Here is a 13,384-nt window from a genome sequence, read left to right on the forward strand (position 1 = left end):
GAGAGTGTAAAAAAAAAACAGTGATCTCCTGTCAGAAAAAAATACATAATGAAGAGATAACCGGGAGTGGAGATCTGTCTATCTACAACTGTTAATCATGAATCAGAAGATGTCATAAGTTGGTTGCCTGGAAACCACGGCCAGTGTGAGAAATATGATGCGTTTAAAGCGAGTCGGAGTTCATTTATCGCGTTAATTCATTTGATGTACTTCTGGGCAGATGAACCTCACGCTGCGTGCTCCAGACCACTGCGCGGGTATAGGCATCTATCGCAAGTATTTTTGTAAACACGCGCACTGAGAGAAGGAGGGACTCACCTGGACATGTTCTCTCTCTGGGGCCGGTGCGCCTTCTCCAATCCCAGTTTGGTGAAAATCCCCACAAGAGCCATGATGGCAACTACTCCACAGATGATGTAAACAATTAAGTTCGTCTTGTCTTTGGTGCTGTCGTGCATCTTGTTAATTTTTTTGTAGGGAGTCTGTCCGGTCTTCATCCACACCGGGGTGTCATAATTTTTACAAGTGCTCTGGTCCAGCCGCGAGTGCTTGAAGGAGCAGCAGAAGCGGAAGCCACAGGTGCCGCAGCAGTACAGATAATTGCCCGTTTTGCAGATGAATGGTGGGTCCCACTGACCCATCACGTCGTAGTAGCCCCGGCATTTGTCCTCGGTGTGCGGGGTCTCCTCGGACACACTCTCCTCCTCCCTGGAGCCGTTGGAGGTGGCAATCATAACGAATCCCCCTAGAAGTCCCGGCTCTCCGTCAGCCTTGCACACGAGAGCCATAAGTTTGAGCAACAAGAAGCCGAGGAGAAAGTATTTCCCTCTCATTTTGCTTTCTCCTCTGTTCAACTTCACGCGGAGATAAAAAGACTTGGAGAGAGGGGGAAAGGCGCGCGCTCATGACAGGCGGAAAAGTCCAGAAACATACACCCGAACAGCAACGCACCGTCATCCGCGCTGAGGAACATCTTTACCAACATGTCATCATCAAATTAAAGAGAGAGAGATCAAAAAATTAAAAAACAAAAACAAAAAAAATTCACACGCAGAAAAAAAATCTCAGTGGACTGAACTTGACTTAATCTAAGTAACTCCTCTGCTCCCTGATGCGCATCTTTCCGTCCTTCCAGGGAGGCTTTTACAAGCTCGGATTTCACGTTTTCACCGGTGCATCAGTTTACATATCCATCTGCGCGCTCTTACGCACAGGAGTAGGCAGAGACACAAGCCACGCCGAGGAGGAGAGCGCAGTGAGCGAATAGAAGAGCCGAGGGTGGGAGAGCCTGGTGCGCAAAAGGAGAGGAGGAGGAAAACAGGAGGGAGAGAGACTGCGAGGGAGGAGAGAAAGAGAAAGAGGATGGGTTGGAGGAAGAGACGGAGAGGGGAGAGAGAGGCTTTATTATCACATATTATTACAAATGCTCCAAAATACGCACATCACCATTCTGTTTTGCTAGGAAATGCGTGGGAAGCGCACCCACAACACCTCCTTAGTCCCCCTTTCTTTGTGCATTTTCTTGTGCCAGTATTTGAGATATTCTGAAATCACAAGAGGCTTAATATGTTACAATAGACAGTGGCTGGCAGAGTTGCGTAAACCGAGGAATAGTTTTGGAAAACAGCCACATCACCAAGGAAAAAACTCAATTTATTTGACTCCATTGTGTGCAGTCTACCGGACATTCGTTGCATAAATTAATTAAATTTATCAATTTGAATATTAAGTCACAACATTTTAGAAAACTTGAAAGACTTGTATTTAACCATGAGAATAAGTGACCAGCTCAGGTTTATGGGGGACATCTGTTGGAGGAATCCATGTCTTTCAGTCGTGTTTTCTCACAATCATTTTATACTCAGAGAAAAAAAATTCCCACTCTCAGTATTATTTACAGATGCCAAACTTTATAGATTTACTTCCCTACCTATATATGCAAAGGTCTTCAGCCATTCCTCATTTTTCTTTAAATTTTGTTTCCAAGGAGACAGACTTTGTTGAAATAGTTCATAGTGGTTCTGGGTTATAGTTCTCCAAGATTTTTCTTTGGAAATTGTTTGCTTTTTGCAGTCCAGTCCCTGTACCTGACCGTGTTTAGAGGAATGTGTCATTCCTTTTTTATGTTAAGCCTCTTAACACTGACCCCTGAACCATTCAAGCATAAAAGGGCACCTAACCAGTGTTTTGTTTACACATAGCAGAAAAGAAAAGAACATATTTTAAATGGTAATTTCAGACACTTAGTTACTAGCAGCCTGTTGCAAAGACACATCAATTGCTATCACAAAAAAATGGCTATTTCAAGAAATGAAATCATCTCAGTGTGCTGTATGAAGGTCAACCTTTAAAGTAAAGAGAAGCCCATCAATTCACTGAGCAAACACTTGCTGACAGATAAGGGAAAAAACTCCTTTTTTTACTTCTCTTATGCAGCATAGCTGAGGGATGGTAACCTAAAGCAACAGAAAAAGTTAGGAGCTGCTTCCACAGCAGAATAGACTTCTGGGATATTCAAATCATCGGAAATAAAAAAAGAAAAGGTGAGTAAGAAAAAAACTGTAAACATTCCAACATTATAAGTCCGAAAGCAACCTGATAATGACTTTTTGTTCATATCGCTAGAGAGAATGGGAGGATAATGACCTCTCTCCATCGTCCCAAAAGGCTTCAGCCTCTGTCCAAGGTCCATCTCATAATGTGAACAGAGAGCTGTGGGCTGGTGATCAAATTCAGATTATATGGATATGCAACTGTTTCCTTTATGAAGCTCGGTTCACGGCAGATGTGTATGTTGGATGGTAAGGGAAAACACCTTTTAATTAACATTTTAATTATAATTGTCACAGGATTGCTGTAACATAATTAGTTCAAACTTGTTTCTAAATTACCTAAAATACCACAATCCACAACCTTCTCCATTGTGCACTTGGGTTAAGCTTCTCTGGATAGTGATAGACTGCTTTGATAACCACATTGAAAAGAAATCTACTAGTGAAGTAGTAAACATGAGAGCATTTAAATCCACGGACAAATAATTTGACAGGCTTCCTGGACACAAGTCTAGGTTTCCAAGTAGTCAGGGGCCCATGGGTTTTGCACTCATAAATACCACATTTATGCCATCAGAGAAAAGAGACTCAAATTTAATATGAAAACTGTTGTACACGAATAGATGGAAAATTACCACAGGGACAAGTGGTTGCCACTTGTCCCTGTGGTAATTTTAACTAATGAGCAAAGATCATAGAAAAAAACACGGTTCATCCCGATACACTTGAATAGATGCATGCAAACTAACGTGAAAATGTGATTTATATTTTAAAAAATCAACCTGAATGCATTAAAACATGAAACACAAAGTGAACAGAGACACCAAACAAAATTGTGAACAAAACAGTACAAGGAGGTGGAAAAAGAAAAACGAGAGACACCGAAACATTACAAAGGGTTGAAAATCGATGCAAAATACGCAAAAAACACACTAAACAACCACAAGCTGCTCAGTATCTAAGCTGTTTTTGCGTCTCCTTTCATCGTGTGTATCAAGCCTCGAGCCTTTTACACGTTAGTGCCGATGAACCTCTTCTCATAATGTCTCTGTTTTGTATGTTTGGGGATGGTTAAGGTACATTTGAGAAAGGACACTCTCAGTGCCTTCGCTACGGACTTCTATCCTGTAGTAACACATAACTGCGTGTAAAAGTAGCCGCGGATAAAACTTCCGCTCCAAAAAAAACAAAACAGGCCGTGTAGTCGATCACCGATACTATAGTCGCCAGTCACAGCTAACAGCACAGACAGGTTGAGCAACAACTACCCAACAAGTGTTCGCAGAGGCAGGCCAACTGGATCACAAGTGACCCTTTAGTTTGCTTGGACAGCTCCTGAAATTGTCGGAGCCATGGCTGAGAGTGAGGACATGTTTCTCAGAGCTAAACACCGGACGTTCAGCGGATTGACAGAAGGTATCCGACAGCTGTTAGCTAGTTTTTATCCCCGCGGGCTAACTTATGAGCTAATGCTGCATAACCTGGCACATACACAACTTTATTGGCCGTCGAAGGCAGTTTAATGCTGTCACGTGGCAGCGTTTTAAAAGTTTTATTCGATAAACCGGTTACTGTTGGCAAAGTGCTCGCTAGCTTGTGAGTACTGCGTTTTCAGCTGTGAGCTTTGGCCACTGCTGCAGCAACAAACCCAGCATTTGCAGGGAGTAAACACAGTGGGTGTGGATGTTACTGCGTCTCAAACGTGCTTTTAAAGATCTTACTGTGGATGCATGCACGCATTTATGATATATATGTGGGAATATTGTTATTTAAATGTAATATTTGTATTTCTCATCTGATTTTACTTGAACTAAGCATTCATTAAGCTTGAGACAGACTTTTTTTTAATCAAGATTTTAATCCCCTAAATTTATATGATTGGATTTAGAGGTTTCACCACTAAAGTGAGAGGTTCACCTCTGCAGTTAAGACGGTTTCAGAAAGTTTTCGTCAGTTTCTGCCCCCTTTTATCTGACTTGACAGTTGGCACCCCCTGCTGGATACAATCTAACATGGGGAAACTTGGGTGAGGGTATTAAATCCTGTGAGATGACACATTTAAAGATCACAAACTGAAAAACCTGAGAAATCGTGCTGCCACATAAGACTACATCCTCGTATCTCCCATCATTTGTTCATGAAGTAGTCACATATTAAGCTAGTTCAAAGTTCCCGTAGCTCTCTTCATTTATTTTTCTGTTTTTCTTTCCTATTTCTTGGGTTTGTGTGATTACTGTGGGGTCGATTTTCTCAGGTTCTGACTTCCTTGAGAAAACATTAGTGATGAAAGTTTTGGATCTGTTTTAGAAAAAAGAAAAAACAGATTCCCGTCCGGGAGCCCTTTGCTTCATGTCTTCCCCGACTCTTTCGGTTCAATAAAGGTGTTTATGAAAAATAAAAAAAACTTTACGAAAGAAAAGGAAACAAAAAGGGATTGAGTCTGCATCCTCTCAAGAAGTGAATGTGGGGGATAAAAGCTACAAAGACACGTTGAGGCTTTAAGCCATAGCTGGAAACTTTTCACTGTACTGATCTTGGCGGCTGGTGAAGTTGAAAATTCATCGACGAGTCTTCGCTGTTGGCGGCTAAATTCATCAGCCCAGTGCGTAAATCACGGTCAAGGCCAGGTTAGTTTGGACTGAAAGCGTCTAAAAGTGATTTGTCTGTAAAGATGGCAATGATAGAAAAAACAAATAAAAGCAGATGGCATTTCCTGTCATCATTTCTTAAATGTCAGTGACACAGAGGAGATCCTTGTTTTGATCATTGAGCCTTTTTCTCAAGTCCCTCCCAGGACCAACGCGCTCTTTGTCTTGCTTTCCTTTTGCCACCTTAGCTCCAGTTACTCCAGAGGATTGAATTATCATAAACTCATTTGAGGGGGGAGTGACACATGGAGAGCATATTAAGCACAGTGGATGCTGAACAGCTACTGGCCCCTGCTGGGTGTGAGGGAGGGGATTTGAGCTGAATGCAGGCTCTCCACAGCGACAGCAGCGCATAACTACAGTGGTAGCGCTCCCACATCCTCCGGAAGCTAAATGAGTGGAGCTGAAAAGGCTGTTGTTTACACCTGCTCTTAACATCTGTCCATGCGCACTCCATTTCCATACCACTTTGCTGGGCTTTTTCTCCGTGTCATCCCTTGTCATTACCATCAGCCGAGCTGCAGGCTCTGTTCAGCTTGTTAATGAATATTAGAGCGATCAGATTGTGTTGTATAATGTGGAGATTATGTGAACGTTCCTTCTTCAACATGCAGCTCTCTGTCCCTCATTGAAGCTGCTCAAAGCTTTTTTTTTGCCCACCAGGGGGCAGTATACAGAATATACGATACAAACCGTATTAAGCTGGCCGGAGATATTTTCTTTACCTTTTTTACTACAATTTCATAGCCTGGATGCTCACTTTTAACAGACAATGAATCGTCACAGTTCTCGACTTTGTCTGCCAAAATCTGCCACGTACATCCTCCTGCGTATTTCTCCCGTGCCGCCAATAGAGATGCACTTTGGCAGCTTTACACAGGATTATGGCAGCATTAGACTGCGTTGGTATAAGCGGTATCGCCTGAGTTTGTGCCCCCTTTGAAAAGAATTCTGGTAAATATTAAAAAGTAGGTATACCACCCAGCCTTACCCACAGGTGAGCAAGAGGAGTCAACTGTACAAGCGGGTACTTCAAATATTAGAGAGAATAAGTATATCAATTCCAACTTTAACCTCACAGTGTTATCAAAGTCGCACTGTTAATGTAAGAATGTTGATCATTCGTTTTCCGTTCTTCTTACAACATGTTGCCTGTTTTTTGTTTTTTTTTTCTTTGCAGGAGCAGAGAGCAAGTGGACCGGACCCTTCTGCTTCATCCAAGCTGCAGACCCCCAGCTGGGGCTAATGAAGGCCTGGAGGGACGGCGACTGTGACGAAGCGGGGGACGAATGGGCCGAGGAAGTGGAGCTCACGAAACTGGCTGTGGGGGCCGTCAACCAGCTGAGACCTAAGCCGAGGTTCATGGCGCTGTGTGGCGACCTCGTCCATGCTATGCCAGGTAGGGACGGAGCGTGAGAGAAATCTGTTTAGCCACTAGGCTCCAGCTCGAACCAAAAACAAAGGCGGGTCCTCCTTATGCTTTATGACGGCCGCAGTTTGAAGGACACTGCTCTCGCATTCAGAGTTATGAACCCCAACTGCAACGTGCTTCCTGACAAATGGGGGCTGCAGCAGCAGAGTAAGGCTCTTTATGGAAACATAATGTGTGTGGACAGTGAAAACAAGCTGTTGGGGCCTGTTTGAAGACATAATTTTGGCCCACAGATGCTTACGCTACTCATGCTCTTGATCAGACTAAATAATGCAGCCATGTCTTACCCAAGCTTTGGCACACCTTTCAAGCCGTATGAACAGGTCCAAATTACAGATAACTGCAGACCCTTTGAATGATGGAGCCAATGCTATGAACTTTGAGAACTTTTTTTTATTTTTTTAGTGTTTTGTAAATGCATTTTAGACATGGCTTCGCAAGATGTGTGTTGCTAAATGCCCTTACTTCCTTCTTTTTGTAGGAATTTTTTTTTGGGGGGGGACACCAACGTCACAAATGGGTCAGTTTTAGTTCTTAAAGTGGCCACAACGAGTGCTTAAGCTTTCGAGTCGGTGTGCCCCAAAGCTCTGGAGCGGCGCCAAAACACTGAATGTAAAACTGTCCCTGAGCCATCCGGGAAGGTTGCTCTGAGTCTTTCATGTCTTCGATGCTACTGCTAATTTTACAGGAATGCTTCTGATGGAAAGTATTCTAATCACCCGCCTTTCTGTCAAACTAGATTCCAGAAAGTCACTCCGTGTAATCCGAGTCTCGTGATGAGACACGGATGTCATATATGAGCCTCGGGCAGAATTGATTGATTACCCCCCCCCCTCTCAGTGTTGCAGGTGGGAGAGGTTTGAGGTGACCTGGAAAATCAATGCATGCATGCATTTCTTTCAACTGTAAATGTCATTTGACCAAAAATATTCAACGCAGCCGTCCAGGACCCACATACTCGCACGTTATGAAGCAGAATCCATTCCTCAGGATTAAAAAACGATCGTTGAACACACACACACACACACACACACACACACACACACACACACACACACACACACACACACTGAGTCCATCTGAGTCCATCCAAGATGATGTTGAACCTCCAACTGGAATGTTTGAGAAATGGAAAGGGAGGAGGAGAGATAAAAAGTGAGTTTGCACAGTTATTAGGCAAATATTAGCATTCAGAAAGGTGCAGTGTTCCCTCACTGCAGATCTCATGTTTGAGAGGGAATCGCAAGCTTTCAGTTGGGTTGAAGTCAGGTGAGAAAAGGGGGGCAGATCGCTGGATCTATGTGATGGCCTTTTTTATTTCCACATACTTAAAGAAAATATTATTTCCAGATGTAAACAGGAGATTATTTAGTGAAGGGGACACATTTGGGTGCCTGAAGTCACTATCAACAGCGATGAGTAGAAATATTCCGCCTTCACATCTTTAACTTCACGTGCTGCATTCGCTGTACCTCAGAAATTTAAATGTGTTTAAAAGAGCGATCAGTTCCGTCTGTCCATAAAGAAACTGATTCTCTAAGCAGGTAGATGACATCACTCAGAAGTAAGAAAGCTCCACGGCTTAACATGTAAGCAGGAGAATCACTTTCACGCTCATACGGCCTGTTACGTGGGTGTAGTTTTAATTTTTCATTAAATCCTTTTCAGAACCTGCCTGTACCTGATTATCAGCAGTTCTGCTTGTTTGCAACCTCACGCAGATTTACCTATCGTGCTATCAGTCCGTTTAATAATAGAATAATATGGATTTAGTTTCCTATCGGCCAGCCCACTCGCACCCCGATTGTCATTGACTGAAAACATGTTTTTCTTATCTCACTTTTCAAATACACTGCTAATCCTGCAGGTTCGTGTGAAGCTGCCACTCTCACAATCAACACTGGATCGAATTTCCTCAAGAAGTAAATAACCACTTCTGATATTTATGTCTCGTTTGTTCGGCGGAGCCCTCTTGGTCTTGGGTTAGAATTTGACAGCCTGAATTATTCAATCAAGTCACTCGAGTTCTAAAAGTTTGACAGAAACTTTCAAGCACAGCTGCCCCTTACAAGGGCAGCAGCGATCAATTCAGCTCGCGCCGACTCACAAATGCATCTGCTGACACGATTAAATCCAAAATGTGTTCAAGTTTATAAGGATTGGGGTTGGAAATTGTGAATAGAAGCAGCGATAATGTCAGAGTATTAATTGCCTGGGAATTGTGCAATTGTGCAGATGTGTTGGCAAAAGCAGTGCAAAAGTTTCCTGACATCCACCAGCCTTAAAAGTGAATGGAAGATGTCTGGTGTGTGTGTTGATTAATGTATTCTCGTCCTAATCTAATTAATGCACTCTGTGAAGAGCAGAAGCCTTAGGATGGCACAGCCACGGAGTATTTCTCACTGAGGCTGGTTTGAACACCAGCCTCTGGCATCCCATTAGCCTTTTTCCCAGCCAGAGTCTGCAAGCAACGTTTTCCCATAAGACCTCGGCTGATATTTATCTATGAAAAGCAAAGGGCCTTTGGCTATTCTCAGGCTGATGAAGACTTTAGCTATTGATCAGGCTCAGCAGACTTAAGATTCTTGTCCAATCCGGAAAATCTTGACCCGTGATAGCCGCTGCTGCGTTTTATTAGGCGCTGCAGCCACTGTTGCTGGGAGGCAGAAGAAAAGTTAGTTGTCTGATCTGTTTGTAAAGTCTAGCTTGTAAACATAAGACCCCCCCCCCCCCCCCCCCCCCCCCCCCTCACGACAGCATGACATACTTATCTGCAGAATGCACCTGGTTACCTTCAAGCCATTTATGAAATCTTACAATGGTTCTGTAGAAGACTATCAGTTGCTGATAATGAATACAGACATTTTTGTTTAACCATTTGATTTAGAAATAGTATCTTTTAGTAGGTTATTCTGGTTTCTTACTATCAAACATCTTTTTTTTTTCTGGAAGGAACGCATTACGATACCTGGAAAGCCTTCTTTTGTCACCTGTTGTCCTGTTCAGCCTGACAGATGAATGTTTACAATAGGACCGGTGTTATAGAGTAGCTGGTATCCTCCAGAAACTGCATAAGCATTCTGCATTCAATTAGTCCCGTGTTCAGTTGTTCTCCCCTGTGTTCGCTCCTCAGCGGTGCCATACAGTGCATGTGCAGCGAGGTTCTAAATAGAATTTTTTTTGTTGTTGTTTTACTGAAGGAGGTTCGGATGTTACTTATTTTTACAACCATGAATTAGAAGAAAAAAAAGCCATCTTTTTAGTGATAAATGAGATTCAGCACTTTAGCTAAATGCTTCAGAATAATTTGGCATACCTCAGCCTTTTCTCTCCGTTTCCCTTCCTTAAGAACGGCTTCTTGACAGCCACCTTTCCACAGAGACCATTTCTGATGAGGCCTCAGTGAACAGTGGATGGATCAGCTGTGGATTTGTTGCCATTTCTTAAGGGCATTGCTTTCATATACTCTGCTTGAGTCAGGTGACTTTTTTACGAGTGAATGATTCATAAGATAGTATTAAGTGGCTTTACAAACGAAAGAAAACGCATTCCTCTGAAAATGGTGAAGCACAGTAACGTGACTGGATTGAAAATAGGCGAAATAGCAGAGGTCCAAAGGAAAAAGCTTTGAAAGACTATTACTCAAGATCACTTTTATTGCAATAAAGGCTGCTTGGGGAGAAAAATATAAAAGAATGAAGGGTTACATTGAAATTACCTCGACTCTCAAGAGTAAGGGTTCTCTGCAGAATGGAAGGTGGAGTTTCCCAGTCAGAGTGGGAATTTAGAACCAGTCAGTAACTGCGCTGCACAGGTACTGGTTCTTCCAGGGGAAAAAAAACCATGGCAGTGAACAAATAGAAGCTTTTGGCTAGTGTCTGCAAGATGGCGCAGCACAGCGAGTTTTCCCTTGCTCTTTCCTGAATTAAGCAAACCAAACGCCTCTCTCGCTGTGGATATTTAAATAAAAATGGACAAAACAAAACATTTTACTTGGTCTGATCCGGCCTCCAGCTCCTGTCGCCTGCAAACCACATAATAAATCAAAATGATAAAGTCATTGGGAGCCTCAGTGCCTTAGCACCAGGGACAGTTGTGTCAACAGCACATTCAAGCTTCCAGTTTAATTAGCCAACCATGTACGCACAGAGATTGGGGGAAACTCCCCCCTCAGTTCTGCAGAGACCTCTTCCTGACTCTCAAAGGAATGAACAGACTCCCCTACGAACACACAGGTACGTGGAGACACGACGTTACTGTGTGCTGTTTTGGTGGCATGTTGATGCTTTTATAGAAGCATCTGTTATCCAGCAGCCTGACTTCTTAACATGGTAGGAATGTGTTGGCGGGGGCCCCCACTGCTGTGCTAATGCTCAGCAAAAAGAGCCGCAAGCCACCAACCTCCGCAAACCACCTTTGCATGACAATTAGGGGGGGTAGCGTGAGATTCCTGACTGGCCAACTGGCCTCAAGGAATGGGGACTGAAAGAGATAAGTCAGCAGGCAAACCTACCTCTTCTCTGCATGTCCTCCCTCTCAGTATTCTGTTGACATGTTTGATTGGAGAGGGATCAAAGTTTCACTGGCCTTCCTCCTACAGGCTAAGTGAGATATTAATCATAATTAGAATATTTTGTTATGTGCAGTGCAGCATGCCATCTGTAAAATGTCCTTGGGTCCCTGATTCTGAAATTCAACTCAAGGCAAACTATTCATATTCAACACAGGATCGGCTTGGCTAAGTCACAGAGCAGCTCTTGCTTTCCTCTTCCTTTCTGGGTCATAATGGCCAACAGTTGTGGCCACACAGCAGCAGTCATGCACGCTCTTTGAGCTGTCTTTCCCTATCAGACGAGAGTATTGCTGCAGGCATCCAAGTATCCTTATCACTATTATGACAACATGATTTAAACCAAAACGTGCCCGCGATCCAACTTCCACTACACTCTCTCCATCTCCCACCGATCAGTCACATTTAGAGGTGAGAGCGAGATGTATTCCACATGCAGCGGGACAGTGGATTGTGAGGGCATGGGGTTTCCACCCAAAGGCCTTTCAACGGTGAGGCATCAGCCCTCGTTACTGTCATTCTCGGCAGAGCAGGTTGTGTTTGCCGTCCTCATTATTCACCACGTCCGTCAGTAGCCTGGTAACCGCACCGCTGCATCGACGGGGAGGAGGGAAGAGACATTATAGCTGGAGCTGCTCCCACCGTCTCTCGGCTGACATTTCCCCTTAAACTGTTTATTTACAATACAGAATGAATGGGTGGCGGACAGAGGAAGCTGGCTGTCAACTGGCATTGTGAACACTGCTGCCTGCCGGCGACAGGAAATTGGCAACTGTAGTTCTGTTCCCACAGATTTCACTGTCCATCTCTCCTTTTCGTTGCTCTCTCATTCAGTGTTCCTCTGTGTCTCTTCGCTGTTATTTGTCTGTTCTTGTTACCAAACAGTCGTGGTCACATGCCCCGTACTTTATTTTCGCAACTTTTATTTGCAAGTCTGTCAGCATATACAAGCGCTCACTTTGACGCTTGCCTTTGATTAATCCCTTTTGAAGTATCCATAGATCTTACATAGAGGCATCAAAGGTTCTGTTTGTTCTTGTAATTGTGGGTTGTTTGGAGTAGAGCGCAGACTTAAGGGGCTAAGTAGGGATGTTTTTATTAAATAAAAAATATCTTTTCTAATCAGAGACGTTGTTGGGAGCAGTTTTCTTAAACACAGAAGTTGGAGAGGACCCCAGGTGTATTTTATCCCAGTGGTCCACAAGGAACAACCTACCCTTCCCAAACTAGGATCAAAGAAAAATTGGCAAAGAAATGTTGGCCAGCATTTGCTCTCACACCATCATGCCGTATAGACCTCTACTATTCTTCAGCCCCAATTTACTGTTTCCTCTCCAACACAAGCTAACTCCATTCAAGAGATGTTTTTCTCATCTCAAGGACTGCCTTCAAACTCTCCTCTTTTTCTTACCCCTTATCTATGCTCCTCTCTTTTTTGCTTTCACTTGACTGTGTCTGTCTCTCACTTCCTTTCAAAGCTGGCGAACGAAGAGGATAAAGTGCAGAGAGGGGTGCCGCAGCCGAGGGATGAGATGAGGGGGGGGAGCCGAGATGGAGAGATGATTAGATTAGAAAAACATGTTGGACTTGACACTCATCTAATGAGCACTACAAAGGATTCAAGCTTTGTCTCTTGGGGTTTGCAAGGGATGTTACGCGTGATCCAGTATAGTGGGGGTATTTAAGTACGTGTGCGCACTGGCATATACCTAAAACTCACATAGGGGAAGTATAGGTTACATTGGGGCTTCCCTGTTCCTTCCTTGTCCCTTCCTCGTCCCTTCTATGTAACTTTTTAATTGCTGTTGAAGGCACACCAAATGGGGATTTTCATTGGTCTTTTAAAAAGAATAGCTTGTAGGCTGTAATTGGTTTCTTTAGGGGTGTGAGACTGCTAGGGATACTGAGTCCGAATTTTAGAAAAATGTCTCTCTGTTGGTACTTACTTGGAGACTCGTGGGATGCTTTTCTAATCTAAAACATGTCCATCTTATTACTTATCTCACAGCCATTATTGGCGAGAAGCCTAAAGATGTTCACCCCTTTATTCTCTAGCACTTGATCATGATGCTTGTCTAAAATCACAGATCATCTAAAGATCACTCTCAGAAACAGGCGCAAGCACCCAAAATTTAGTCTGAATTTACAATCTGTGGGCTGAAAGGTGATTTTTGTGTCTTGC

At 43.4% G+C, this 13,384-nt stretch overlaps 2 protein-coding genes across 4 annotated transcripts in view; one reads left to right on the forward strand and one right to left on the reverse strand.

Moving 5' to 3' along the window:
* Positions 1-1,686, reverse strand: part of shisa9a (shisa family member 9a) — a 51,883-nt gene extending 50,197 nt beyond the window's left edge. Inside the window, exon 1 of the mRNA XM_072372889.1 lies at positions 319-1,686. Coding sequence (XP_072228990.1) covers positions 319-833 — 515 coding nt within the window. The 5' untranslated portion in view covers positions 834-1,686. The remainder of the gene's footprint in view (positions 1-318) is intronic.
* Positions 1,687-3,753: 2,067 nt separating this feature from the next.
* cpped1 (calcineurin-like phosphoesterase domain containing 1) overlaps positions 3,754-13,384 on the forward strand; it is a 29,178-nt gene continuing 19,547 nt past the window's right edge. For 2 of the 3 annotated variants that reach the window (XM_072373317.1, XM_072373316.1), the window contains exons 1-2: positions 3,754-3,968; positions 6,381-6,599. In XM_072373317.1, the coding sequence (XP_072229418.1) occupies positions 3,905-3,968; positions 6,381-6,599 (283 nt within the window). In that variant the 5' untranslated portion in view covers positions 3,754-3,904. The remainder of the gene's footprint in view (positions 3,969-6,380; positions 6,600-13,384) is intronic. The other variant, XM_072373318.1, reaches the window with a different exon arrangement.

Source organism: Leuresthes tenuis, unplaced genomic scaffold (genome assembly GCF_036924035.1).
Source record: "Leuresthes tenuis unplaced genomic scaffold, fLeuTen1.0.hap1 SCAF_20, whole genome shotgun sequence".
Taxonomy (NCBI): Eukaryota; Metazoa; Chordata; class Actinopteri; order Atheriniformes; family Atherinopsidae; genus Leuresthes; species Leuresthes tenuis.